Source organism: Apus apus, chromosome 1, assembly GCF_020740795.1.
Source record: "Apus apus isolate bApuApu2 chromosome 1, bApuApu2.pri.cur, whole genome shotgun sequence".
Lineage (NCBI taxonomy): Eukaryota > Metazoa > Chordata > Aves > Apodiformes > Apodidae > Apus > Apus apus.
In genome coordinates, this window is record NC_067282.1 from 164,719,191 (window position 1) to 164,746,247 (window position 27,057).

Consider the following 27,057-nt stretch of genomic DNA (forward strand, 5'->3'; position numbering starts at 1 on the left):
CCAGTAAAAGTGAAACTGACTGTTCTACTCCAGTGTCATGTTTGAGTCTTATAGTGACAAACATTGTCAAGATGAAATTATTTGTATGCTTTATTAAAGAATCTTACTACAGGCAGGAAAGTCATCCCTCCAGTCCCTCACTGGGGACCCCGCGTGAGAGCATGCCCTGGCGTACTCTGTCACTGCCCTGCAGTATGTTTCATCATCATCCACTCTGAAATGATAAAACAAGAGGGTAATAAGGAACTCAAATCCCATCCACAAATCTCTGCCACATGACATTGCACTAGATACTTCACACCTAGCTGACACCACTCAGTCAGAACAGCACACAGTGAAAATACTGGGGAAAGGAACGAGCTGTACTGAATGTGTTGTGGTTTTATACTTTGATCTCACAATAAGTTATTTCATTCTAATTACCACAGTGAACAAAACCACTAATTTATTACAAAAAAGATAAATGCTGTTTATGGTGAAAAAGAAACATGACTTTGTCTTGAATACGATGGACAACTCAACAGTCTCAAGATCCACATCTCAGTCCCTTTCCCTCCTGCGTGACATGGAAACCCTGACCTAGACTGATAAAAGAGATTCTGACCCAAGTAGCAAGGTCATTTCCAACTGCCTGTCAGGCCTTGAACTTAGGTGAGAAGAGTCCTGTTGGTGGACTCCTGACATTTTGCTGAAGTGCTTGGCGCGCAGAAGCATTATCCACTACATACTGTAGACAGGCTCATGGATTCACAGTGTGACCTTGAGGAAAGACAATATATCTGCTTTAGTCTATATAGAAGAAGCACTACAGTGCACTTTTGCCAACACCAAGCAAAGAGACATTCATCAGTGTTTAGGTAAGCTCATATTTTATTCTGATGTAAGTCACATAAGGTAAGATAGCACCAACCTTGTGCTACTGTGAAAGTCCAACTCCCATCACTCAATGAGGACTCAATGAGATGAGGACTCAATGCCAAAATGAACTAGTCATAACACAACACTTCTATTTTAAGCATGACTGTGACAGATCAGATGAGTTTGTCTTTCAGCACACAAGATCATGCTTCCAAAATTAATGGTCTTAGAAATATATTACATTGTGTTTGTATTTTGCTTTCAACACATCTGTTATCAAATCAAACACCACTATACTCTTTGTTACAGTGATTAGAGTCTCTCTAGCTCTCCTTATCTAACCCAATTAACTGGGTCTTAATAGAAAGAATGCTTGGCATATACTATGGCCCCTCTAAAAACTTCATAAATTGACACTAAGCTACAAGAAGAGAGGTCTCTTTTATAAACAAAATAAGCCTAAATTAATGAGGTTCTGAGACACAGAAACTTAGTTCAGGTTTTTTAACATTCACACAATTCACATCAACACACATATGCGTGTTGACAAAATATCAAATCTGCCTTAATACCATGACACTGATTCAATATGACAGTTTAAAAATTGCTTTTCGTTATTCTTATTTTGCTAAGAAAAAGTCGCAATAAACTCCTGAGTTACAAAGAGACCATACAGAGACAACTCATCACATCTCTGAGTGAAATCAATGTCTAGACAGTAAACTTCAGGAAGCACACTTTGGAAATTTGCCTACAAACACAAATTCTTCCATCTTGACTTTATGGTACAGCAAAAAAATAAAAAAATCATAAAAAATTAACTAACAAGTTGTAATAGATTACACTGAGTGATTCTTACTTCTAGTCTTGTGATTCTTTCTGCATGTTTTTGATTAAACTGATGATACTCTGAGAAGGCCATCACAGTATCTGGTGAAAATCCTGCTATTTGTGACAATTACTTCTTAATTTTAAAACACTGCTAAAAAGGAAGTGCTACACTGCTCAGTCATCTCTTCAATTATACTCTGGAGAACCAGTTTAACTTGAATGACAGGAATTAAACAGGAGTCCGGAAAGGTAAGGGGAAAATACCAGGTTGCATATAATGCCAGAAGCTGATGGGAAGAGAGTTTAATTTCTTTTAACAACTCTGAATTTACAAAATCAAAAGTTTTTAATAATTGTACTAATTTGAACCATCATGGTTGCTCATAGAAGGAGTCCAGCTGCATCAGACAAATGATCTATCTCCTCCAGCATCATTGATATTTCCCCCTAGTATAATCTCCATGTATTTTTGGTTCAGAACCTTCAGATACAGGTTTCAGGTTTTTTGTGATTAGCAGGTCCTCTTTTGTTGTTTATGACTCTCCATGGATTTCTCTTCTATGTATTTGTCTAGGTTTCTTTTTTCTCTTTGAATTCATGAAAACCTTTAGCAATCAAAATATGCCTTGTTACACTGGTTCTGTGCCCTTTGTTTCCCCACTAAATCACTCACTTAGAAACCCCAACTCTTGCTTTGAACTTGGCTCCTCCCAACTTCACTCAATGCTGCTCAGCTGTCATCTCAAATGAAAGACTAGAGCATTCACTGCATGCATCAAAAATACATGCACAAAAATCCCAGTCTTACCTGCAAAGATCATTCATACAGCTAGAAATATAAGAATATGGATCTATGCTTTCATGACAGCTGAGGAAAGGAAACTGTAGGAGTATTTGGCACTTGAAGAATATGTCCTGCAGATTGAAGAGAATCAGTAAATGACAGTCAGGAAATACAACAACCATAGTTCTTTTTAGATTTGTTTCCCTGATCTAGTGTGCTTTATATCCCCATTAAAGTCTGAGACTCTCGCAGTCTGAATTTATTATTAAGTCTCCTTTATTATTCTTCCTAAAAATTGTCCTGTGCCTGTGTGTCACTTGAGGTGAAAGAGTGGAGGAAAACAAAAAACACATTTTGTGTCAAGGCAGGAGCTGTGCATGTTACTTCTGCAGTATTTCACAGTTTCCAAAATAATTGCCAGTACTGGAAATGGAACCCAAGTTCAATGCAGCAAGGAAGAACTCTGCCAGCAGACCCGTACCACCTGGCACATCGTATCTGAGCCTTTGTACTTTTAAGCTAAATATCTTCAGAGATCTGAATCTTCCCTTTCACAAAGCCTCGATGCATTTAAGTCTTTTTCCACTAAGTGTGTATCGCTAGAATCTTGTACCATCAATAGACAGTGAAGATAGAGTGTGTGTGTGTGAATAACATGATTAACTTACCTCAGTGGATTCTGCATCAGCTGAACAAGGACTGGAAAAATCTGAGGCAGTAGGTACACAAGCTGTGTCATCTGAGGTTTGCACAGACCAGCTATTTGCAAATGCAGCAATATCTTCTGTATATTCATCTACTACATGAAAACATTGGAAGAGCATCCAGGGGGGAAAAAAAAAAAAAAAGGTCAACACAAAAGACAGCTTCTCAATGAGTTTGTTACTTCAGTTACCATTATGTTCAGAGTAGAGGTGGTGTAGAAAAATGTTTTTCTTTTTTAATTTAAGGTAGTACTTTATACTACATGTAAATGAAAACATTAAGTATATATATGAGGTGTTGGTGGTGGGATTTAAGGGCAAGCACTGACAACTTTATAATAAATACACAGACAGGGAGAAGCATAATTCCTTCAATACTGGAGAAAAACCACATTACTTTAGAACAATTTAAGGTTTTCATCATGTTTCACAAAGGCAGTTAGCACTATTATCTCCCTCCTTTTCCCTTGCTGCAGAAACACAACGAACATACCACTACATGCCAGCTCTCCTCACAGCAGGAGCATGGGAGAATTAATGAACAAGATGCATGGCTGGAAGTCATGGCAACAGGCTGAGAAGGATACATGAGAATACAAGAAAGCTGGTAGTAAAGAAACAGACCCCAGATTTACATATTTTTGAAGCAAGAATGTTACATTTTCTCTACATATGTTAAAAAGGGTTATATTGCGTTTACCTTGAAGAACCTTAAAGTTATGGTTATGCGTATCTATGCGTGGTTAGGAAACAAGATATCAAAATCAAATTTGCTATAGTTTTTTTCACAGAGCTGTACTATCCAAAACTTAATCTAACTTATTCTAGATGTACAAAGTTTGACATGCTGCAATGTGGAAGGTCCCAAAGCACAGTAATCAGTTATTTGTTCTTGGATCTCCACAAATAAACAAAGATAAGATCCTAACTGCCAGTCTATTTTACTTAAGAGCCAGGGAGACCTAAAACACTTCTCCCTCTCTGATGGAATAGTTCCTTATGCTGAAAAACCTTCCCAAATGAAAAACCTTCCCAGACAAAAAACCCGAGTTTTGATCTAGAGGTAAACCTGTTGACATAATTCTGTTTCTGAAAAAAACCCCAACATTTTAAACATTTTTTTTATATTTTTACATTACTTTAAAAAGTGTTCTAAGTCCTCAAAAAAATGCCACAAAATAAAATCACTCTCCTTGAAACAGTTATATTCACCGATACAGCCTTGTATATTAAAGCAATACAAAACAAATGTTAAAGATGAAGATAAAAAGACAAAGGAGTTTGTTTTTAAACTGTGCTTTGAAATGGACTATAACATGCTTCCCAGCATCTTCTTTATTTGGGGCATTACAAATAGAGCGTATCCACACTCTGGAGGACTCAGGACAGATGTAAAAGCTTCCCTTACACTACTAGGAGGAAGTAGTTTAGTTGGGGGAAATAAATCACCCTCCCAAATTATTTATAAGATTTGGAAACACTTAGAAATATGTTGCAACTTAGAAGTAATTTGAATTAGCAGCCCATTCTTGTGAAGATATCAGAACATCATGCTAGAGAGTCAAGGCACCATGTTACACAACTGGTTCAAGGCTCAAATGATTCATAGCACTCTCAATTCTACATTACAATAATACTATCATCTCTGATAAAGAAAAATGCCAGAAGAAATCATGATAGTGAAGAAATGTAGCTCTGGAAATAAAAAAGCTAAGAGCTGGAAGTGCTTTTTAACACTAAATATACTCAAATTACTATTTTTCAGAAATTGTGTGAATTCACTGTCTCCTCCAAACTCTTATTTTTCTCCATTATTACAGATAACCAGCTTTAACTAGTTATTAAACACACTATACTCCGGTGTGAAGAACTTAATGCATGAAACAGGAAACTTGATACTCTCGTGGGAGAAGAGTCATGAGAAATTTATATTAAGCAAATTTTTTAAGACTGTACAAATATAGGTATACTGCATCTTCCTTCACTTAAAGTAAAAAGCTCTCCTATCAACCATAAAAAATGGGGAAAACAGGAAAAAAAGTTGGAGTGAGATAACTTTTGTGCCTTGAGAATATGCAGGGCCATAGGACCAGATTATCTCAGCAATTGATGATAAAACAGTCCTATCTTTGTTTTTATCAGCAACTAAGAAAATATTCCTCATATTCTCAAGCTTGTTCTTTGGGGGTTTTTTCACATTATTTGCACATTGGACATAAACCCCTATAGAGTTTTCCCCACATAGACCACAGAATTTTATAGCAGCTTAGCAAGTTGTCTCTGCCTCAGATGCAGCATCGGGCAGCTCCTCATCCTACAGCGTATTTGGAGGCCCACAGTGGATCATACCAAGCAAGAGAGACAAGGAAGTCTCTGGCAACAGCTTTGAAATGTACGTATTTCAACCAGCATTTTTATGATGCTCATATAATCAAATTCCTCGAGATGGTGCTTTTTCCAAATACTAATTCTTTTCTTCTTCTCCCTCCATCTTTAAACATAGGGAAAACTACAAGCATTTGTTTAATTATTGATTATTTGAAGGCACTTTCATCAGCTAAGATAAACATACCCCAAGTACTTTGCAGAGCAAGAAAAAGCCTGAACATACATAGAAATGTTTTCTTGAACTAGGACTTTTTCCCTTAGTATCCTTAATGATCAGAAGGAGTAGAACAGATATCCAATTTTCAACTGAAATAACTGAAACAGGACTCTGCCTTTTTAGATTACTATACTGAAAGTGAAAACGGAAGTAGTTCACACAAGGACGTATTTCTAAGCAGTTTACTTACTATTTTGCAGTATTAGGTCATCGTATTTATTGCCATTAAAATTTCCACAGAGGCCGCAAGGTTTCCTCTTATGGTCTTCTGTCAGCTTAATATAAATACCAGAGTTGCCATCCCAAGCAAGGGAAAAACCAAAGGTAGTCTTCACCAGAATATAGTCAGCCAGTCTCTCAAAGAAAGCATTTCCAACTGTCTGAGGCAACATTAATCTGGAAAAACAAACAGCCTGCTTCAAAGATCCCACATGAGATGAGGTTAGTGCTAGAAAAATACCACACAAAACATCATCTCCTAACTCACTTTTCCTCAGGTCTATATAGGCACCTCCCTTCCATTCTTAGTCATGCTTTTACTACCTTTTCTGCTGTTTAATTCCCTATATAGACCATCAAAAAGGAAGGCTTTTCTGCTGCATACACCCATCAGTTGTACCAATACTTGTACCAATTATAAGCCTGAAAGCATAATGAATCTTCATTTTCAAAACCCAGCATGGGCATGTTGAGGAGGAATATGTGACTTCACAAGCATGCTGCATTGTGCAGGGAGTTTTGTGACACTGTGACCACCAGTGGTCCTTCTGGGCACAAGGTCATCACTCCTCCTTTGGCCAAAGACCACTGGACAATGAGATTGCAGCACAGATCTGATTCTAATCTTCCAAAGTTACTTCTGCTGAGATGAACAGAATCGCTGTAGTTATTAGTCTAAGATGTTAATGGCTAGAGCATTACATCAAAGGGGATGGCAAGAACACCTTAACAACTCCTTGAAAACTACTATACTTCATAAACCAGTACAACTCACTTATGATAGCCTTGCATTCATTGTTTTAATTATTAAAACAAACAAACAAAAAACCAAAACTGGTAAATCTGGGGGTTGATGTACCTCAGAGATGTTTTGTGGGGTTTTTGCCCAAAGGGGCAAAGAGGACTTAATATATTTGATTCAACCAATTCAGACTTGTCTAGAAGAAAATGATGTCAGGCATTACATCAGCACCACTACATCTGCTCATACTAGAGCTCCATTAACTCCAATACAGAACAGCAAGGAATACATATAGATATATATAAAATTGTTTTCTCTGGCTACTTTAAAAAACATTATGTGCCCAAAGTCCAAACTATATTTTTTGCAATAAAATGTTAAAACACACCATTAGAACACTTACCTGGTTCCAGCTTTTCTTACTTCATGTCCTGAAATAATTATTTCTTCTTGGTTTGAAAAAAATAAGCTGACAGACCTCTGACAAGTATATACCGAACCATAACAGTGAGGACTATTATGAACCTAAGAGTGGAAAAATATACACACAATAAGAATAAATGTTTGTTTTCAATAATTTCATTCAATTTTTCATAAATTCATATATGATAATTTGCATTTCTATGCATCAAATACTGAAAGAGCTTTACAAATACATTTTTAAAAGTCACAAAGACATGCAAAACTAGAAGTTCACACTGTCTAATACTACTGAGAAATACAATGACTGTTTACTAGCACAGAGAACCACAAGATAGTGATGTAAATACTGGATTAAATAGTCAGTTATTTTATGTAGATTAACTTCAGAGACAGTGAGCTAGCTTATAACTGCCAATAGAGGAGTTCATATTTGCACTGAGGAGATACCCCTATTTTTCTGTTTCTAGAGGTCTGATCTGTAAGAGGGACTGCAACCCAATACAAAACCTCAAGATAATACCAGAGTTCTCCATGAGAACTGAAACTGGCATTGCCTGAACTACCACCTTGCCTTCCTGATGCATCCAGGATTTGCTGAGACTTCAGAGTGAGCACAGTGAGCCACAGTATTGGTTTGAGACACCTATCAGCTTTTCTAGTTTTAGCACAACAATGGAAATACAAGTTTCAGTCAGTCAGAGAAAGATCCACAAAAATGTGTCTCAAGTATCAGTACTGTATGACTTCCACAGCTGCCCACTATTAGAGAGAGGTGTTAAAACAGATCTCAGATGCAGGCTTCCAGAAATGAAAACTGTGCAACTCCTGTCTCAGCATGTCTACAGTTTTATGGCAGTGAAGTAGATCTCACATTAAAAAAAAATGTATAATCAAAGTTTGGAACAGGCATGATAAGCCAGCACTCTTTTATAGTTTGGCAAAAAGGAGGCTACCCCCAAAGTCAGACTTCCTTTTGTATTCCCAGCCTTTGCCATGGCAGAGCATGACTCCTCCAGGAAGGTCCTTGTCCTCAGAGACCACACAGCTTTCATTGGCCAGGGCATGCTCTCAGGAGTTGAAAACTGTGAGTTCAGATTTACTCAGATTTATTCTAGAGATGTAGGTCTCCAACTTTCCGTGCATAGGCTCTAACCAATTAACTACTACACAGTTTTGAATTACACTCACATAGTCGGAGTTTTAAGCACATACCTACTCCAAGGGCTTGAGAAAAACTTCAACAGATTTCATTGATCTCAGTGAGATGTCCTACACTACCATGCTTCAAAAGTATGTGAGCTGACTTTAGACACCGCTGAGGAGACAGCAGAATGTGTTGTGAACCTTAGATGCCTATCATTACCTAAATTAAAATATAAATAGAATTTAGATAGCTCAAATATTACTCCTATGACTGTGTGTGCCACCATTCTCTGAGAAGGATGGGAGTTGCATTACCAGTTTACTTGGCAGTGCTGAGAAACTAAATAGATTAGTTATTGAGAAACATTTTGCCAGGTTAGTAGTGGAGGCTGTAAAAGTAACTAGAGCTATCATCTTTGTAGAAAAGATCTGTTGGTAAACACCCACAATGCTAACACATATTCAAACTGGACTTCTAAACTGTTACTTAATCCTGGAATTAAAAACTAGTTACTGCTTCTTAGAGTGAAATAAACCAAACCAGGAAAAGCATTAGTTTTCACATGTATAAAGATAATTATAATTAAAGACAACATAAATGTTACTAGTATTGACAGATGGTTTTTATGTAAACCTGGCCCAATTCAGAAACATAATCAAGGAAAATCAAAATACTTATTTTGTTTTCTTCTCCTTTAGAAAGGTGGATTATTAAAGCCAGAAAGACCATAAAGTGTGGATTTGATGAGGTTCTTGGCTAACCATTGCACAGCCTATAATCACTGCAGTGCTTCAACACTAATTGTGCCTTTTCTGAGTAAACATTTTCAGTTTTTAACAAAACACATTTGTTCCAGCAATCAAATGGTAGTTTCTCTCTTTTCACCAGAAATCCACTGAAATCCACTGGAAATTAACTGGAATACACTGAAATAGCTATTCTAGGTTTAAATATAGTCTTGTGCTTTGCTACAGCATTTTCTGAAAACTCAAAAAATATGATAGCTGCACAAAAAATCCAAAGAATTAAAATTAAGTCATGGAAGGCAGGTGTAACAATATCTGTCTGCATCCTGAGTGAACAGGAATGGCAGTTTAATGGCAGATTCATCTTCACCAGATGCTATTGTCTGGAGGGAAAGGAGGTCATGTGTTTATAAATGAAAACTGGCCCTTATAGCAGAAGTAAGCATCTAGGTCTGCCCTTGCCCCTCTGAGGTCTGTGACCACCTGGGCTCCAAATTGGGATCCATCTTGTCCTCTCTCCCTTGCCCAATCAGCACCAAATCCCAACCATTGTGTAAAAAATAACATAATGACATCATATCCTCTCCCCACAGTAACCAACAGCCCAATAAACAGAGCATCTTCCTTCAAAGAGAGTATAGGTTTGAACTCTCCCTGACCCAAAGTCATTAACCATGGATACTCAACAATTTGAAGAAATTACTAAAAATACTTCCTTCCATACATAGGTCAAGATGAAGGCTTATGAGCTGTTAATCTTCTCCACATGACATAGAGGTAATCCAAAATTAGAAGACAAATCCCCAGAGGGGACAAAGTTTTCCATGGGCCAGAGAGGCAGCTCCCTATAGGGCAGTGATGGCTGCGGATCAGCACCCAGGACACCTGGGTGCCCAGCTATCAGGCAGGTGGTAGCTGTTTGCATTTTACTCAGCAACACAAGTATTTTTACAATCTGACAGCTGACGTTTTCAAGGTCTGCTTTAAGACCCACTTCTGCTCCCAGAAAGGAGAGATCAGAGATCCTTTTTAGGATAGGGGGAATAAGAATTGCTATTTTTAATATAATGACTCAATTATCATTTCATCAGTATTTTGAGCTACTGCACATAGGCTTAGACATTTTCCAGCACGATAGTTTTATATTTAAGTAAGAAATGCAATGGTTTAATGTATTTATTGTCTCTCTACTTATTTCTCTTACGTTGAAAACTAAGTCCTGTAATACAGGAATACTCCATGTGTTATTTCTACTGTATGCTAAAATACTTACCCAAACAGTGTACTGGGGTTCTCGAGTATTGCAGTCTTTTGCAAAAATATAAGAGCAATTTCCTGGGAAGTAGTAGTAGATGCCATCAAATGTTTCAAAGTGATACTGTCCCCATGATTTGCAAATCCCATCTCGGTCCTTACCAGTGTTAGGCACTGGAGAGAACACACAGAGCTTACAATAAGCACAGTAATCAAAAACCAAGAGGTGTCAGAAAGGAAATAAGAGCTTAAAAAGGAAATATATAGCAAGGACAAAAGAAAGCCTCATTTCTTCAACTTTATTTAAAGTCAATACATTTTTTTAATCCTTATGTTGTAGTTTTGGTCATGTGTGATCATCATAAGATTTTTATTTTCTTTAGTGGATATGTTTTAATTTTAAGTAGAGGTAAGGGATTTAGATCTACTCCAGATCCTGGAAGACAATTCATGTTGATCCCTACACACAGTAGAGTCCAGAAACTAATGCACTGAAATATTTGGTAATTTTATGTGTAGTAATTTTATTAGAAAAATGCAGTGACCATAAAAAGGCTGGCTAGCTACTGACGTAATAGACAGTGCTCCATCTGTTGTGGCATCTGTGTATCATTAAAGCCCAAGTGCTAAAATGTGGGTGTTCCTCATGTTGCTCTATATGTACTCCTAACACTTATCATTTTAATCCTCTTAGCTACTAGTTGAATGACAGTCCTTCTACAGAGGAATCACAACTATGCTTTTAATGCTATTGTTTTAAAAACCTGCACCTTCAATCTCACTTGAAGCTGAAACTTGACTCTTTTGGCCCAAAACTTACCAATTTGGCACCTGCTTCCTTGAGCCTGAAATAACTGACAGTCACAGTCACCTGCCTCTGTGCAGGCTGCTCCATTAAGGCATTCCTGAGGACATGAACCTGTAAGGAAGCACAGCAGCCTTTCAGTAGATAAAGTATTTCACAAACAGACTGAGATCCACTTTAAATCTGTTTACTGTTAAATCATAAGCAGCTGTATTAACTAAGAAAATTAACTGACAATAATGTCCACTTTCTAACATTTACTTAATTTTATCCTTTGTGTTCCTTGGTTAAAAAAGAAGCAAGGTTTTCTCTCGTTTGGTTTGAGACTTGTAAACTAACAAAGGAGCAAAAGGTCAACCTCCTCCCAGCAAACAAAAGGTCAAGTTCCCATGTAAAGAAAGCAAGTCCCAGTCTTGCTGATCTTGAAATACACTGGACACAGATTATTCTAATTCAATAAATTCAGCTCAACGTATACATACGTTCAGCTCCTCCCTCCTAAGCATTACAGCAAAGGGTACATTCAGCTTATGAACAGGCCAGAATATATAATTTACAGAGTCAAAACCAATTATAAATAACCTTCCCCCCATGCTAAAAAAAAATTCAGTTAAAAAGTTATTTCTGCTTAAGCGGTGACTGGAGTCAGAGACTTAAGATTCCATGGGAATGGCTTGTTTTATGTTATAATTAGTAATTGTTTCCAAACTCAGTTTTATTAAAGGGTCTTATAGTATGTTTGGAAGATAAGACCTCACTGGCACCTACTAACCCCTCACTGAGGTGGGTCTAAATTATAGTTTCCCAAAAGTGGAGAAGAAATATAGTCTGAAAGGAAAATTTCATCAGGTTATGCAGATAGTTGCTTTAATTCTCAGGGAAGGACTAAAACCCTAGATAGAAATGCTTACAATCTTGCTGATGGATATTTTAAAAGCATGGCAAAAATGAGGAAGTAAATGAAATAAAAAGGCACTTCTACTCCCAGTGAAGCCTTGGTAAAGTTGCTAGTGATATAAAATAGGAATCAAATGGGACCTTTGCAGTAATGCACACACAGAAATTACCAACTATTAAGACCATCAGCCTTCACTGTGAAAAAGCCCTTCCACACTTAGTTGTTTTTTTTTTTCCATTTAAAAATTGCTTTCCCAATATACACACATACTCTGAAAATACTGGCAAAGGAGAAAATACTGCTTACACAGCAGCATTAATGTGGAAAACATCTTTGTTGTTGTTAGAATTGTGAGCTTTAAAGTTACACTAATTTGTTTATATGGAAAACAAAACAAACAAACAACCAGAAAGCATCTACCCAGGCATACATATTTTCCAAGAAGGATACCAAAGTTCAGTTGCATACAATGAATTTTTCTACAAAAAGCTTCTGTAACTTGGACCTGCTTTACATCTGTACAATGTTTCAAGCTCTCCAGGAACAGCTGGACGCTCGTTGCCTGAGCACCCCCATCCCTTTGCGTGACCTGTCATATGCTTACTTGCATCCTCTGCCAAGGCCAGAAAAAGTGGCAGAAAAGAAAAATTGCATGGAACTAATTTTTTATTTTTAATGAAAATTCGAAGGATTGCCTTAGTTAGCTGTTCAGATTTGGTTGTAAGACATTATTTTGAAAGTACAATTTTAACATGAATTTTCCCTGATTTAACATAGAGAAAATGAGAAAATGAGACAGAGAAGATTTTTGAAGAGGATAAAATAAGGAGAGCTCCCACAAGCCATGGTAACACAGAAGAGTTGGTAGGAAGACAGCATTTTCAGGACCACCTCTCCTCCTGCGGGTGAGGAGCACGGTACTGACCTCCCGGCAGACTCCGCGTCAAGGCCCCGTGAAGGTGTGTCCGAGGAGAGGCAGCTTGAATCTGTCAGAGAAATGTTAAAGCAAAATCAGGGTGTTTGTGCCTTAGGAGTGAGCCACTATGAACCTGAGGCCTTACAGCCTAACAAACACTGGTTGGGACTTTTAATTCAGAAGAGTGATTTGCAGCTCGGCCAGCACATGGCACAGCTGTGGGCCCTGCAGGAGGGAGCTGCAGCCCATGCCAGTGGGGAAGGCGGTGGCTGCAGCAATTGGCACCATAGGGAGGAGAAGCACAGCTTTTGAGGGGGTGGGGAATGATACAGTTGTGCTGTGGGATCACTTCTGGCCTCCTCTCCATACCCTCCAGTGCCAATGAACCAGCAGGTCTCCACCTGGGAAGTTTTGCATTTACATTTTGATGGACAACTGAGGGGGCAGAGAGCACTCCTGCCTTTTCACTTTGGTCAAATACCAGTAGGTGGAGGGCTCAAAGATGCGATATCCCTCCATTTCATCCTCTCCCCTTACTCAGGCTCTGTGCTGCACCCTGGTCATCCCACTGTGGCCACTCCAACTTGAGATCCTTCAGAATTGCATTTTGGTTCATCCCAAACAAAAGAGGAGGCAGAACTTCTTGATATGCTTCCTGTCTTGTTTAGAAACTGGGGAACATCAAACTATAAGGAAATCCTGGATCTGACCCAGTACTCTGCTGCTGCTGCTTGTCACATTGCTTTGTCTCTTCTTAGAACTGATCCCATTCTAGGCTGAAAGCACTCAGGTTTTTGCCCCCATCAGTCTGATTGGAAAGCTTACAAGGGTGAAGTGCTAGGTAGTTAAATATTTCTTACATTTATTAATGTCCAGTTTAAATCCTTTTGGTTTATAAAATTTGGCCCTTTTGCTTAAATAGCTCTTCTTCCCTGTGGTTTTTATTCATCCCCTCTCTGATTTTCTATGGGACAACAGTTACCCTTCTGTGCTTCCTACAAACAGATATGCCAGCCTTCAGCTGCTCAACTAAGCAAAATATATTTTTTAAGTTGTAAGCTAATTCCGTTCTTCCCTCCTGCCACCGGTCATTCTCCATGTCTGGAGTATGAACTAATGGATCTCAAAGTGAACAGTGCTGTGCAAGGAATAGGTTAGGTTAAGCCTCACTAAGGCCCCCATACAGTGACTTTAAAACTTTCCTTTTCCAACTGGAAATACATCAGGAGATGCATCCAAGCTGCACAATCTATCTAAAATCTGCCTGTAATGGACTTCATCAAATCAGGTCCTGGAAGGCCCCCACACCAAAGCTATTCCCGGTCCCCATGGCCTGCTGCTAGCTGGAGAGGATCCTTTCCCTCCCTGCACAACAATGCCCATTACCATTTCCCCTGATATTTACTTTGACCCCTTCTCTGCAGGAAAGTGGCTTTTGGCCTTTGCGTTATTTCAAGGAGGTAGAGAGCCCTTGCTGTGACAGCACTTTCCTCCTGAAGGCCCACATGGGACACTGTCAGTCCTGAGGGCCCATTTCCCTCAGAGGCTCGACTTGCCTTAGCACAGTGTTTCACACCAGCTACTACTTGATCAAGAGGCACATCTATCTGAAAGGGACTTGCAAAAAATCATCCGTAGTTGGGCTGCAAGCCCCTTGCAAGACCATGGGGAAGGACCACCTTGGGCTTCCTACCTGCCGCCATCGAAAAGGGTGATAACCCTTGCTTAGGCTCCATAGCCTGAGACATGTACCAGCAGGTGAATGAGATTCCCTGGTTCACTATTTCAGCACAATATTGCCAGGATAAAGTGCTGAGGCAGGGGTGGGCCGGGCAGTGGGAAGCAGAGCCAGGCCAAAGCTGCCACTGCAATGTGTGGGACAGAGCCTTGCTGGTGGAGATGCCATGGTGCCCCTCACGAAACATGAGCAGCGTTGTAGGGCTCTCTGTTCACCCTCACAAAAGACAGAGCTGTCGCAGTCCCATGGTGGGCATCAACCGGCTCCTCAGGGTGGGTTGCCCACCAGGCACTTTGCCTGAATGAAGGCATGAGGCTATGGGCTCCCGCAGAGGATGAGCAGATAGGGAATGGCTGCTCCTCCTCACTGTCCTCCTGTTACCACAGCCCTTCTCCCCACAAAGGCTCCTTTGTAAGGACAGCAAAGGCCCAGAGCAGAAAAGGAGGGGAGGGTTTCCCCTCCCACCCGCTTTTGGAGGTATAACCTACCTCAGCTGCTATGAGATCTCTTTTCTGTCGAGTTGCATTAAACTCATTTCTGGAAGAAAACAAAAAGGATCTTGTATTATCAAAGGTCCCTGGAGCAACCTGAATAAGCAGCTCCCCAGGGAGAAGTGTTTCTCTCTGATTACCATCACTTTATCAAAGAGGTCTTTCTTGGGTTAACATTTTAAAAGGTGAGGGTTTTTTTAAAAAAATGTTTTCTTCTCGTAGTCTCATTTTACAGAATTGGGCTGCTCTCTGATCTCTGCTAGGACAGGGAGGTACCTGGAGCTTGTGGGGCAGACACAAATAGGCAAAATAGGCTTACATGACAGGATACAAAATTGTAAAAGCAGCTTCATATTTATTTGATGCTAAGTGCAAGTGGCTGCAAGTTTCCCCAAAAGTTACTTGAATAATGTGACAGTACTTTTGATAGGAAGAAATTATTCTCCAGGTGTAGATTACTTGAATTTGTGATTAAGTTTAGAAATAAGGGCATCAAACTATAATACATACTTAGTTTTAACAACAGTCCAAGACGGCATGTCATTTGATGTGCGTGTTTGTTTGCCAGAGGTATTAGAGGTCATTAAACATGAGAAGCTACATCCGACTGGATGCTCATATTGAAATTGATGGCATAGTTCCCATTTAATTCAATGGGATCGGGAACATTCCCTAGTTTGGGTTTTGTTTGGATTTCAGCTTCTACATCAAAACTTGTATTGAAAATGTTTGTTTTAAGGCTGTATAGCACTTACTTTTCTGTGCTCCAAATAGAAGTCAGGATTTTATCATGCAATTAAAACTGTAGAAGGATACTCATTTAATGTATTTTTCCAGTCATGAAATCATGATCTCATCCTGGTTTCATTCCATTATTCCTCTAAGCTTTCTCAAGACAGTGGAAGAATAATTTTTTTATAGGGGACTCCATTTTTCAAACAGAGGACCTGTGCCCTTTATGTAAATTCTTCGAAAAGAGTTGTAAACATTCCAAAAGTGTGTTTTACATCCAATGTATATGCACATGACATTTTACATGTTGAATTCAAGGCTATATTTTACTTTCTAACTTGCACTGCTTCACAATTACTCATTTTTGTTCTGTTTGTAGGACTTGACAAATCAGGAATAAAAACTTACCTTGAAGTTCTTCTCAAAAGAGAAATCTTGCAACAAGATCCTGTAGGTTAAAAAGTCATCAAGTTAAATGTTTTGCTTTTCTTCTGCAGTCTTCCTCTGAACTCAGCAAGCAACATTTTGTCAATTTAAAAACAATACTATTGAATTTTGTTTTTTAATGATCCTCAATTTTCCAGAGCATCTTTACAGAAACTTTTTTCTTTTTCCAAGGGATGTAGCACCACATGCTTTCCTTCATGAGAGTTTCTTTCTCTCAAGTACTCATCACCTGCAAGTTTCCATTGTCTCAGTTCTGATACATGCTACCATGAAAAAGAGCAAAGAGTTCATAGTTCTTCAGAAGCTCAGAATAAAACTGATAAAAGAAAAGAGGTGCTCAGAGCTCTCTGGAATCAAACCTTTAGGGTGGTTACCTATCATAATTTTCAGAATGTTACTTGTAAGCCACAATTTTAAAGCATTTTGAACGCTCTAGTGTCCATGCTTTAAAAACAAGCAAACAGACAAAGACCAAGCCCCTTCTTTCTCATACTGCTTTAGAAATCCTTGTAATTGCTGCAAAAATAAAAACTATCTACAAGACCCATTTGCATTACACAGAAAATAGAATCGATTCTACAAACGGAAGAGTGTTTATTTAGTCTAACGTTCTAAAAATGCTAAAACAAACTGCAGGTACACTCTATTCAAACAAAACCATACACCTTTGAAAATCATTAGATGCTTACTCATCTGGAAATAATGGCAAGAAAGCTAAGAAACTTCAATTTTGTTCCTAAATAATTGTTTTGTAGCAAATCGACAGAAATTTATTTACTTTTTAAAGAGCTAGGGGAGAACTTTGTAGAGTAGGGATGATGGTTGGACTTGGTGATCCCAAGGGTTTTTTCCAACCTGAATAGTTCTATGATTCTATGATTTTAGCATCTACACCTGTGAGAGAAAAAGGTTATATACAGTTTTTTAATCTGTGTTTGAAAAGTTTTTTATTTATTAATTCCAGCAAGGGTCAAAAAAAGGGTTTATATAGAAGTAGATAAAGAAGGAGCTGCAATATTACGATATTTAGAAAAATATTTTTTAGAATTTAGTATTACTACTACAATGATGAAATAGAGTTCTTACCTTGCAAAGAGGACAGCAGTGAATGAAGCAAGAATATACTCCACAGTATCATTAAACTGAGCTTTCCCACAATGTTCATTTCAGTATAACTTAGTGATAGGAAATGTATCCAAATTAACGGCTTTGATTACGATGGCATCTTAGAACTGTGTATCTCTACAGTGCATTTAAATCCTTTAAAAGTTAGATAGTCAGGTGCATTATTTGAAATAATGCCATGCAACAAAAGAAAAGAAAAGGAGACATGAAGCTTGGTAGCTACATACAGCTCCAGGAGCTTTGCAAGAGTTGCGTACAACTTTCTGGCTGCATGTCTCTCATTAGCAATGCATGGTAACTCCTCAGCAGAGTCTGTATTAGTTACACTTTCTCTAGACCTGCAAGAATTACTCCCCTGTTGAATTGAATCGGCCCTTTATAACAAAGCAGACAATGACATAGAAATGTTGCCCTGTCATGAAGGCTTGAGAGTTCCTTCAGTCGTCACACACCTTTGTGTGCTTTGAAGCTTGTGCCGAGTGCTGCCCTTTATTACAGTGAAATATTTTTGCAAGACCCAGCAGGGATGCGACTGTATATATTATAAACAGGAAGTTTTAGAGATTAAAGGAGAGACATGAAACAATACACCTGGGTTTTTAAGAGAGTCATAGATACATTTTTGTGTATAGTTTGTTTATGTCACAAAAGAAAGCTTCCAATAGGTTAATCATGTTTCATTTTTAATAAAACATGACATTTTTATCTTAACAAAAAGGAGAAAGAAGTCAATGGGGCCAATGGGTTTTGTTTCTAATTTTCAATAAAATATATAATTTCACCAAAATTAAAAAATTATCATATTTTAAAACAGAAATAAATTACCTGCTTTAGCCTAACAGTTACAGAGTCATTAACAAGTGCAGCTTTAAAGACACAAATAATGCTAATTGAAACTGCTACTACTCATTTTATTATGTGAAGCCTCTTTTGCTTAACCCTCCAATCTTCCTAGACTGTGCTTTGTGACACCCTCTGAGCATGCTACAGAAGGTGGGTTTAGACCAAAATAAAATGTAGAAATGGATGGCTTCCCTCAGGTAAAAAGTTCTACCACCATTTCTTCTAGCCCTTTCTCTTCCTTGCTCCCCAGCTAGACTGGAAAAGAAGGTCAAGGAAAACACTCAACCTCTCCAACCACAGACAAAGACAAAACCCTGTATCCACACAGTACTTGTGAAGTTACTTACTGCAAACTCATACATGTTATAAAGCCACATTGTGTTTAAGGTATTTTCTAAGAATGATTTTTATTACTGTTGGACCTCAGAAGCTGACATTCATTTCAAGAGATTTTTTGCTTTCTTTTAACCTCTCACTACCTATGGGCTGGTCCTATGGACTGGCGGCTCATCTGCAGCTGGGCTGCATCTCCCAGCTTGGTTTCATCTGCTCCATGCGGTCCAAAAACATCCAAACTGCAAAAAGCAGCACAAGAAGTGAGCTCTTGATCCAAATTAACACACCAAGGTACTCAGACTCACAGACTGTGAACTATTATATGGGCACCTATCTTACAGTAAGTCGCAGAGGCTACTCAACATGTTACCTTTTCTTAAATCTACTCTTAGAGGACACTGCTTAGGTTGCTCTCAAGCTGAGATGCACCCAAGCATTAGAGCTTCAACTTTCCATTACCAGTCTCTGTGTTATCTTACTTTCAAGCTAAGGCTGGTTTAGGAACTGTTTCAAACTCTTCTGAGGAGTCTGATCTGGGATTCCTCAGTTCCTCAAGACCGTATTTCACACCATGATTCATAAGCAGCTTCACAAAAAGAATATTTCCATTTATATTAAAGCACTATTTTTTTTTTTTTACAGAAACTATCAAAAGCAGCCTTTTTTTTTTCCTCTTCTTTTTTGTTTGTTTGTTTTTACAATTTTTCTATAACAAATTTGAGGAAATATTTGCTGCACGTTAGTATTTCACAGTTGTCTGATTTCTAATATTTATAAAGTAAGCCACCCCTCATCAGCTGCAAAGGGACTTTGTGTCAGAGCAATAGGCTTTGTTAGGTCTGGATATCTCTTCTCAGGGCAGGCTAGGAAACAGCACAATCTCAAGGACATGAAGGATGTTAGCTAATAAGGAAAAAGAACTATTCAGCCAAGTACACTGAATTGCAACTCAGAGGACTATATTAAGAAATGGATTTTTTAAAAAATTAATCAAGCTATATCAAGGCAGTGACACACTATCTACACAAGTAGCAGAATACTCATAGACTGAAAACATGCATTAGAATATGATCAGTTTTGTAAGAAAACAAACACAATACAGGACACACTGGTCCATACTTAAAAAAAATGTGGTATTACATTTTTAAGCTACAGATTTTTCTTAAAAGAAAAAATGTCAATGTTAATTGACTTTTCAATGTTAATACATTTTATATTACAGTCAACATTTTGTGCCCAAAACTTTTCAGCATAACATTTGAGAGGACTTTATTTTATATACAGGTTAGGTAGTTTATCAGGATTATAAACAATGGGTGAGAAAATAACCACCTTCAGCACCACGGGTACAAGATCACCCTGGTTTGGAACTGGATCCATTGTCATTGTTAACAAAACATGGTACTTTCTAGAGCTCACACTCCAGCCTTCATTAAACTGGTATTTTCAATGACAAATTCAAATGAGGCTACATTTCAATGTGCACATCTGGTCTTCCTAAGGATTAGCACCAGCGAAATTAACGAAAGAGCTGGGCAATACGAGGTTAGTGGCATTTCTTCTTTTCCAAGAATCACCTCCACAGCTGCTCAAGAACCTCACTAGGGGCTTGAAGATCAATTTGTTACTGTATCTATGTGGAAGAGTGTCTCTGACCAGAGCAGATGGCCAATGACACAGGCTTGACTGACACCCCTGCAGAAGCAGGGCATTAGGAAAGGAAACCTTTTTCTGAACAGGTTTTCCCTGTACACCTTCAAATTTCACGTTAGTTACATTTCACCAGTGAAGTTAAGCCCTCTAGTGGGTGATGAGTAAGTAACCATTCAAAAGAAAAATCTTCAGCCACCCAGGCAGACACCAGCCTGATTCCATGAACATTTCTCATTTAGAAAGCAAGTCTGTGGGGATTACATCACTCTACAGGATTAATGGGGCATTTTTATAGGATCAGAGTTCAGCTCAGAAAACATTTTTATTATACCAAGAGCCTTTTGGTTGAAGAAATGACACGCAGATAGCATCTCTGGATATATTGGTAGCAATGCAACTTTTATTTTCAGCTTTTCCATAAAAGAACAACAAATCAAAACTCCCCAATTGTTATAAGCCATTCTCTGGGCAGAAAAACTGATACATTAGGTTTCCGGGTAACGGTGAAATCCACCCTTAGGGTGACTGGCATCAGGTATTGCCTCTCGCCCTGCCTCCTTGAGTTTCACACCACAGTAACTTTGCGTCTTCCATTTTTCCCTGCATTCAACCAGCTATGCAAGGATCAGTTTTGGACACACCACGGCACAGGATATGCGTGTGCCAACTGGCAGGCCAGTCCACATTTCCTGAGCAATGACTGAGCCATTGCTTTCAGTCACCACATGAGCCAAACAACTAAAATGCTTATTTTTCCTCAGCTGAAGCTAATTAACATCTACCAGGATGCCAGTTTTCACAAAACTCATAGAAATTCAAGCAATCACATTTGAAGTTAACCCTACATAGCATCTTTTCCTTAGAAAGCCAGGCTAGAATGCAAGAACATAGCAGGTTTTGGCAGCCCAAGAGCTAGAATAATTTGTGAGCAACTCTGCTACAGGGCAGAAACTCTGAATAACTCATTGGACCAGAAATGGGGCAAATCTGAGGGTGCAGAAAAGGGGAACTGGGGATTGCAAACTATGCATCTTGCCCAAAAGACAAGTGTCTGGAATTGAGCATCTCATTCACTCAGTGTAAGACAAAAAATCCTGGCATGTAAATTGGTGATAGAATATACAACAGTCCCCTTCAATGGGAGTGAGGAGTCTGGATAAGTGTTCTACTTCTATTCAGGTCATGTAACGCAGAATTTTGAGGTAGATGCTAAAACGGAAGATGGATGGAGAATTCCTTTCCAGAAGGAATTTGTTCAAGTTAAACACACTTAATTTGTGAATAACTACACTTCAGTGAGGATGCCTTAAATGCCTTTCTACAGAACAAGCAAAAAGACATAATAACAAATATTAACATTTATAAAAAGTCACAAGCACCATCTTTCCTAAGCCAGAGGAAACAGGCAAAATTGTACTATCCTTTCCAATTCCCCCAAGGAAGCTGATTTAACTTTTTGTTGAATGAGTGCACTAAAATGACCTATCATTAAAAAACTGAGAGAAGAAATACCATATTAATGGAAAGACCAACAAAAATCTCAAGTATCAAGGTGCTCCTTGATACACTCATAGTATTGGCCAGCCAGTTTGACACAAAACCACCAGGCTTAGAGAGCAACCCAGCAGAAGCTAGGCTTTCAGTTGCTTAGTATCTAATGCTTCTTCCAGTCCTTCTCCAAACTGGCTTTCAAACATTGGAAACAAAATTCCAGGGCTGTGCCCATGCCTGTTGGGTCAGCATGCATCCAAGGCCTCAATCAACTACTTGCAACTCTTCCAAGGGGCAGACATTAGATTTTCCAGCACTGTTGGAATTAGTCTTTCTTTTGTTGGTACATCCTACATCTTACTTGGAACTTTACTCTTTTGTCCCAAGCAGATCACCTTCAATTCCAATGGATGGAACTGGAACTTCTCCAACATCTTTTCATATTTAATACACACACTCTAGCTAGTGTGCCAACTGTACTTGTAACCCCAAATCACTTCTGTTTTACATTTACAAAATATTATATTGAAACAGAATGCAATACGGAGTTTGTTATTTTAAAAAAAAAGTTTCCTACAATTAGACTAGTCCAGAACTCCGTCTCTGTATTATCTGGTATGGCAAGAGTTCAACAGACCTCCCTCCCTTACTCCCAGAATTAACTTTGGCTTTGACAGTGAACTTTAAATACAAACATTAGCACAGCTGCCTGAATACCCACTACATACATCACTGTGCCGAGTTACACCCTCAAGGGGTTCCTTGCCACTAACCACTGAGGAGGTACCAAAAGAAGCAATTAATGCAGGCAGACAATACTCATTGCTCTAGCATATTCTACAGCGGTGTTTGGAACTTGACTGTGTGGTGTTTCAGGGGAACACACAAGGAACACAGAAGTCCTTTGGAAGCAAACAAACTGCCAGCGCGGAGGTGCGTGCAGAGCTGCTGCACGCTGCCCTGCGCTAGGGCTGCACACTAGAGCAAGGCACCCAAGTTACCAGCCACTGGTCGGATTCACACTTATACTCCTGATGAACTCGACTCTGTAAGCAGGCTGAGAAGGACACTTTCACACAGAATACTCACCTAGGCTGCTAACACCAGGAAGAGTGGCCAGCCAGGCACTGAAAAAGGTCCCTATTTGTTTAGATTTACCAAAAAAGCAAAGAGTGAACTCTGCTTTAAGGAACTGCTACACTGCTGCAGGTATCACAAAACATAGGCTGTAAGCCTTCTGTATGTTCTGCTAACAGGATCACAGGATTATTCAGCTTGGAAAAGACCTTTAAGATCATCAAGTCGAACCTAACTCTACCAAGTCCAGTGCTAAACTGTGTCCCCAAGCACCACATCTGTATCTAACCACCCATTCATCAACAGAATCACAGAATATGCTGAGTTACAAGGGACCCATCATCAAGTCCAACTTCCGTCCTTGACAGGACAGACCCCAAGACTCTGCCTACTGAGACTGACTTAGTAGGAAGGCATAAAAGCAAACTGCAAACAGCCCTCCCATCTTACTTTAATATTGATCAACTCACTGATCAATCTTATAACACAGTGAAAAATGAGCTTATGCACACAGAAAACCAGGAAATGTATCAAATTCTCTTTACGTTTATTGCCACATAACTGTAGAACAATTTTAACGGTAAGACTTCTGGTAGCGTGCACGAGCACCAGGTCCTCCAAACTTCTTGGATTCACAACGGCGGGGATCTGCAACCAGCAGAGTCCTATCGTATTGGATCAGAATATCCTTGATCTCTTTCTTGGAGGCTTCATCAACATCTGTTGAAAAATAAATAAATAAATAGGAAATTCTTCTGTTTAAGAAGTTTCGCACAGAACCAATGCATATTAACATTTTTTGCATGAAAAATACCAGCAGCCATACGGTGCCACTTCAGGCTAATACAACAAGAAAACTACTTACATTTTTGATAGTAAGCCACCAGTGCTTTGGAAATAGCTTGACGGATAGCTGTTAAAAAAAGGTAATGGATCAGTAAGGATCACAAACGTATTTCAAACTTAAACAAAGTGTCAAGTTATCTGAAAGACTTGCTGTCCTGTTTTCTGTCAAACTGTCGTTTCTCTCCTTAACCTCTTCTCCCACACATGCCATGTGACCTTTGCAAATCTGAAGAAATCTGTGCCAAGAGGCCACCCACTGTTCATGTGTTGATTTGATGGCTGCCAGCCAGCTAGCCAAGGAATTGTACAGGGACACTCCTAATCACCACATTTTCTGAGTACTAACATCGGTTCCTCTCCTACCTACAAGTAGCCAATTTTCAGAATCCTTAAGAGCACCATTCTCTCAAATCGCTATACTTAACAAAGATAAAATTGATCAATGTGTACAGACAGTAAGGAGACAACAGGACTGTGTGAAAAATCTAGCATACCTCAGTAAAACCAGCCTGCAGCATAGTAACACAGTAATCAGAACTCAAACCAGGAGTATGGGAGTAACTGTACAGAGTTCGTTAGGCTTTTATCTGTCAGAATACTAAGATCAGGATTTTTATGAAAATCTGAGTTTTCTCAAAAGCAAATGTACTCAGCTTTGAGACTGAAACATCTCTGCTCTTTATGCAGCTCCAGCTCCATTTCACTGATCTACAACCAAACTGAAACAGCAGAACAAATCCATCATTTGTAAAGGGCAGTTCTATAAATAAACAGCTAACTCAAGTATGTTCTCCACCTTCTCTGCAAGGGGAAATAACAGCCCAGCTCTGCAGGTCAGCTGGAAGATGTTTCTGAACAACACAAAAATCTAATCACAAGTCCCTTTCCCTCCTCCCAAAAATCTCTGTGCTCAGCTGCACTTGAACTGTCCTGTCATACTGCAAGTTTTCCTCACATACTGCACAGTTTCCTCACATTTCCACAAAATTCCATCAATTTACTTCATGCATCTTACTCTAGATGTTACACTTTGCACATAAAATACAACCAGCAAGACCTTGTGAAAAACTACGTTTGTGCAGTGGAAAAAGAAACAGAACAGCAAGATGCACAAGTTAGTATTCTGAACTGAAGCCTCTTAAGTATGTGGCTTGACCTGTTCCAACCCACACCAGAGGTCCCACCAAAAATCATACCATAAATTTGTGCTACGTGGCCACCACCCTTCACACGGACTCTGATGTCAACACCAGCAAATCTTTCCTTCCCCAGGAGGAGGACAGGTTCAAGCAGCTGGGAAACAAAACACAGGAAGAAAATTAATTTGTGACCAGAAAAAACAAAGATCAGAGTTGTAGTAGGTTTAACAAATGTGAAGCTATTGTATGTTCTGAAATACAGAGATGTCATTATATAAGCACACACCCAGGTTAAGTACACCTCTTGCAGAATTCCATGACATCTACCAGTGCTGCTGTAAAATAAACTTGAAGTCTTTTCTAAAAAAATCTTAACAGCAATACACATGAACACAGGAATGAACAGCAAGGGAATAGTTTAAGTAAAACGGCCTAATTACATCAGCACTGGAAAACTATAGCAAGTTACTAAAATTGAAGATCTAAAATAATTTGTGGGTGGTTTTCTCCACTATTTTTACACTTTATTCAGGTTTTAGATTCTCTTAGCAGTGTTCAAACAGCTATCTTAACAACTCCTAAAGAATCTTTAAAAAGGCGGGTTTAAGTCCCCCATTTAAACTTAAAAAACAGATGTGATATACTGAAAATACTTCACATTATGTTAATGCACATTAACCCGATTAAGTAAAAAACCCCACTCCTCCCAGTAAAACAGTGTGACCAGATAAAACACAACCAAAAATTTAGAACTGTCAATAAGGCAAGCAATTCTTCTCTGCCACCAAGCAATTATGTGTATAATAGCATTTTAATATCCAAAGGTGGTGGGAAGCTGGGTGGATGCTTACTTTATACTGCAGAGTTCTGGGCTCAATCATTTCCAGAGGTCTTCCATTTACTTTAATAAGGCCATTTCCTCTCTTGCAGTGGGCAACAGCAGTTGCTGTTTTCTAAAAAAACAAATATGTGTTAGTGTAGCACTTCAGTTTTGCACTAGTGAAATCAATTTCTATGTAACAATCTAAAAATCTTAGCCTAATACCCAAGATTAACATCTCATACTAAATAAAAAAGTGCCACTCTTTACACTTCCAGGCATTCACTAAAAATATTAAGGGACTATCTTAACAATACTGTATTTAGTTTATGGCTATAAACGTTAGACAGTTACAACACTTAGCTATAAATGCGGTAAAGACACCCTCTCCGTTCTGCAACATGGCACTTTTGTTGCTTGTTTCCTCACAAGACCCTGCTACCTACAATTATTCCAGCCACTGGATTCCTGCAGCACGAACTTCAGAACGGCAATGGTGAGCCAGGCCCTTACGGCCTGGAAACGACAGAGACGACCGTTTCCTGGCAGAGCTCCGACCCAGACAACCTGAGCCCACTCCCCAAGAGGCCAAACATTTCCCCCTGTTCCGCACGGCCCCGGAGCGGGACACGTGGAGCTGCCGCGCAGGCCTCAATCCCGCTGACCCTCCCGCACACGGCCCCGGCGAGGAGCCAGCGTCGCTGCTCCAGCACCGAGGCCGAGGGACCCCGGGCGCACGAGGTCCCAGGGCGCGGCCCAGCCCGAGAGCGAGGAGAAGCAGGAACGGGCCGCGGCGCCCGGACTCACCTTCCGCCCGAAGACCTGGACGCTCTGCAGGGGGCCCTTGGCCGGCATGATTCCTCCTGCAAGAGAGAGGGAAGCGGCGTTAGCGCGGCCGGACCCGCGGCCGGGAGCGGGCGGGGAGGCCGCAGCGCCCGGACACTCACCCTCCCGCGGCGGCGGCACCGGAAAAAGACCGAACGGGGCTTCCCAGGCTCTGCTCAGGGGCAGCGGAGCCGCAAACAGCAGCGTCCGTCTTCCGGCAGCGCGACAGTGCGCCCAGCCGCTCCTCCCTCGCCCGGCCGCGCTTTCCGGCAGCCGGGAGGGGCCGGGGCGCGCGAGCTTTCCGTTAGCCGCCGCGCCGGGCGGCGGGGGGAGGGTCCGCCAGGCCCTCCCGGCGGGCGGCGGTTGGCGGGTGGCGGTTGGCGGTTGGCGGGCGGCGGGCGGCGGGTGGCGGTTGGCGGGCGGCGGGTGGCACCTCCCGCCGGCAGGAGGGCCCGGGTTCTGCCGCCGGCCGGGAGGCTCGGGAGGCTTTAGGGAGGGGAAACGGGGCAGAGCGGGCCGCTTGTAAGGCTCCGCCAGCGGCTCGGCCTCGGCACGGTGCTGTGGG

The 27,057-nt window shown here is 40.0% G+C and overlaps 2 protein-coding genes across 2 annotated transcripts in view; both read right to left on the reverse strand.

Annotated features, from left to right (window-relative positions):
- OTOGL (otogelin like) overlaps positions 1 to 17,502 on the reverse strand; it is a 92,298-nt gene extending 74,796 nt beyond the window's left edge. The window contains exons 1-11 of the mRNA XM_051621881.1: positions 17,424 to 17,502; positions 16,299 to 16,338; positions 15,156 to 15,204; positions 12,939 to 12,999; positions 11,131 to 11,229; positions 10,330 to 10,484; positions 7,147 to 7,268; positions 5,973 to 6,178; positions 3,142 to 3,269; positions 2,498 to 2,604; positions 108 to 214 (exon numbers count right to left, since the gene is read on the reverse strand). Coding sequence (XP_051477841.1) covers positions 108 to 214; positions 2,498 to 2,604; positions 3,142 to 3,269; positions 5,973 to 6,178; positions 7,147 to 7,268; positions 10,330 to 10,484; positions 11,131 to 11,229; positions 12,939 to 12,999; positions 15,156 to 15,204; positions 16,299 to 16,338; positions 17,424 to 17,502 — 1,153 coding nt within the window. The remainder of the gene's footprint in view (positions 1 to 107; positions 215 to 2,497; positions 2,605 to 3,141; positions 3,270 to 5,972; positions 6,179 to 7,146; positions 7,269 to 10,329; positions 10,485 to 11,130; positions 11,230 to 12,938; positions 13,000 to 15,155; positions 15,205 to 16,298; positions 16,339 to 17,423) is intronic.
- A 5,886-nt stretch (positions 17,503 to 23,388) lies between these two features.
- RPS16 (ribosomal protein S16) lies at positions 23,389 to 26,716 on the reverse strand. Its single transcript, XM_051631404.1, has 6 exons — positions 26,615 to 26,716; positions 26,475 to 26,530; positions 25,699 to 25,800; positions 24,905 to 25,001; positions 23,728 to 23,775; positions 23,389 to 23,582 (listed from the first exon to the last, which is right to left on the reverse strand). The coding sequence occupies exons 2-6, from the start codon at positions 26,520 to 26,522 to the stop codon at positions 23,437 to 23,439; spliced, it is 441 nt and encodes a 146-aa protein (XP_051487364.1). The 5' UTR covers positions 26,523 to 26,530; positions 26,615 to 26,716; the 3' UTR covers positions 23,389 to 23,436.
- Between the last annotated feature and the right edge of the window lie 341 nt (positions 26,717 to 27,057).

Excerpts from the sequence above, each read along its gene's own strand:
- RPS16 (XM_051631404.1), bottom strand. The coding sequence starts at position 26,522 with ATGCCGGCCAAGGGCCCCCTGCAGAGCGTCCAGGTCTTCGGGCGGAAG. Across the intron at positions 25,002-25,698 it reads CCAGAACTCTGCAGTATAAA|CTGCTTGAACCTGTCCTCCT; the intron begins GTAAGCATCCAC and ends TTTGTTTCCCAG. Across the intron at positions 23,583-23,727 it reads GGTGGCTTACTATCAAAAAT|ATGTTGATGAAGCCTCCAAG; the intron begins GTAAGTAGTTTT and ends ATTTTTCAACAG.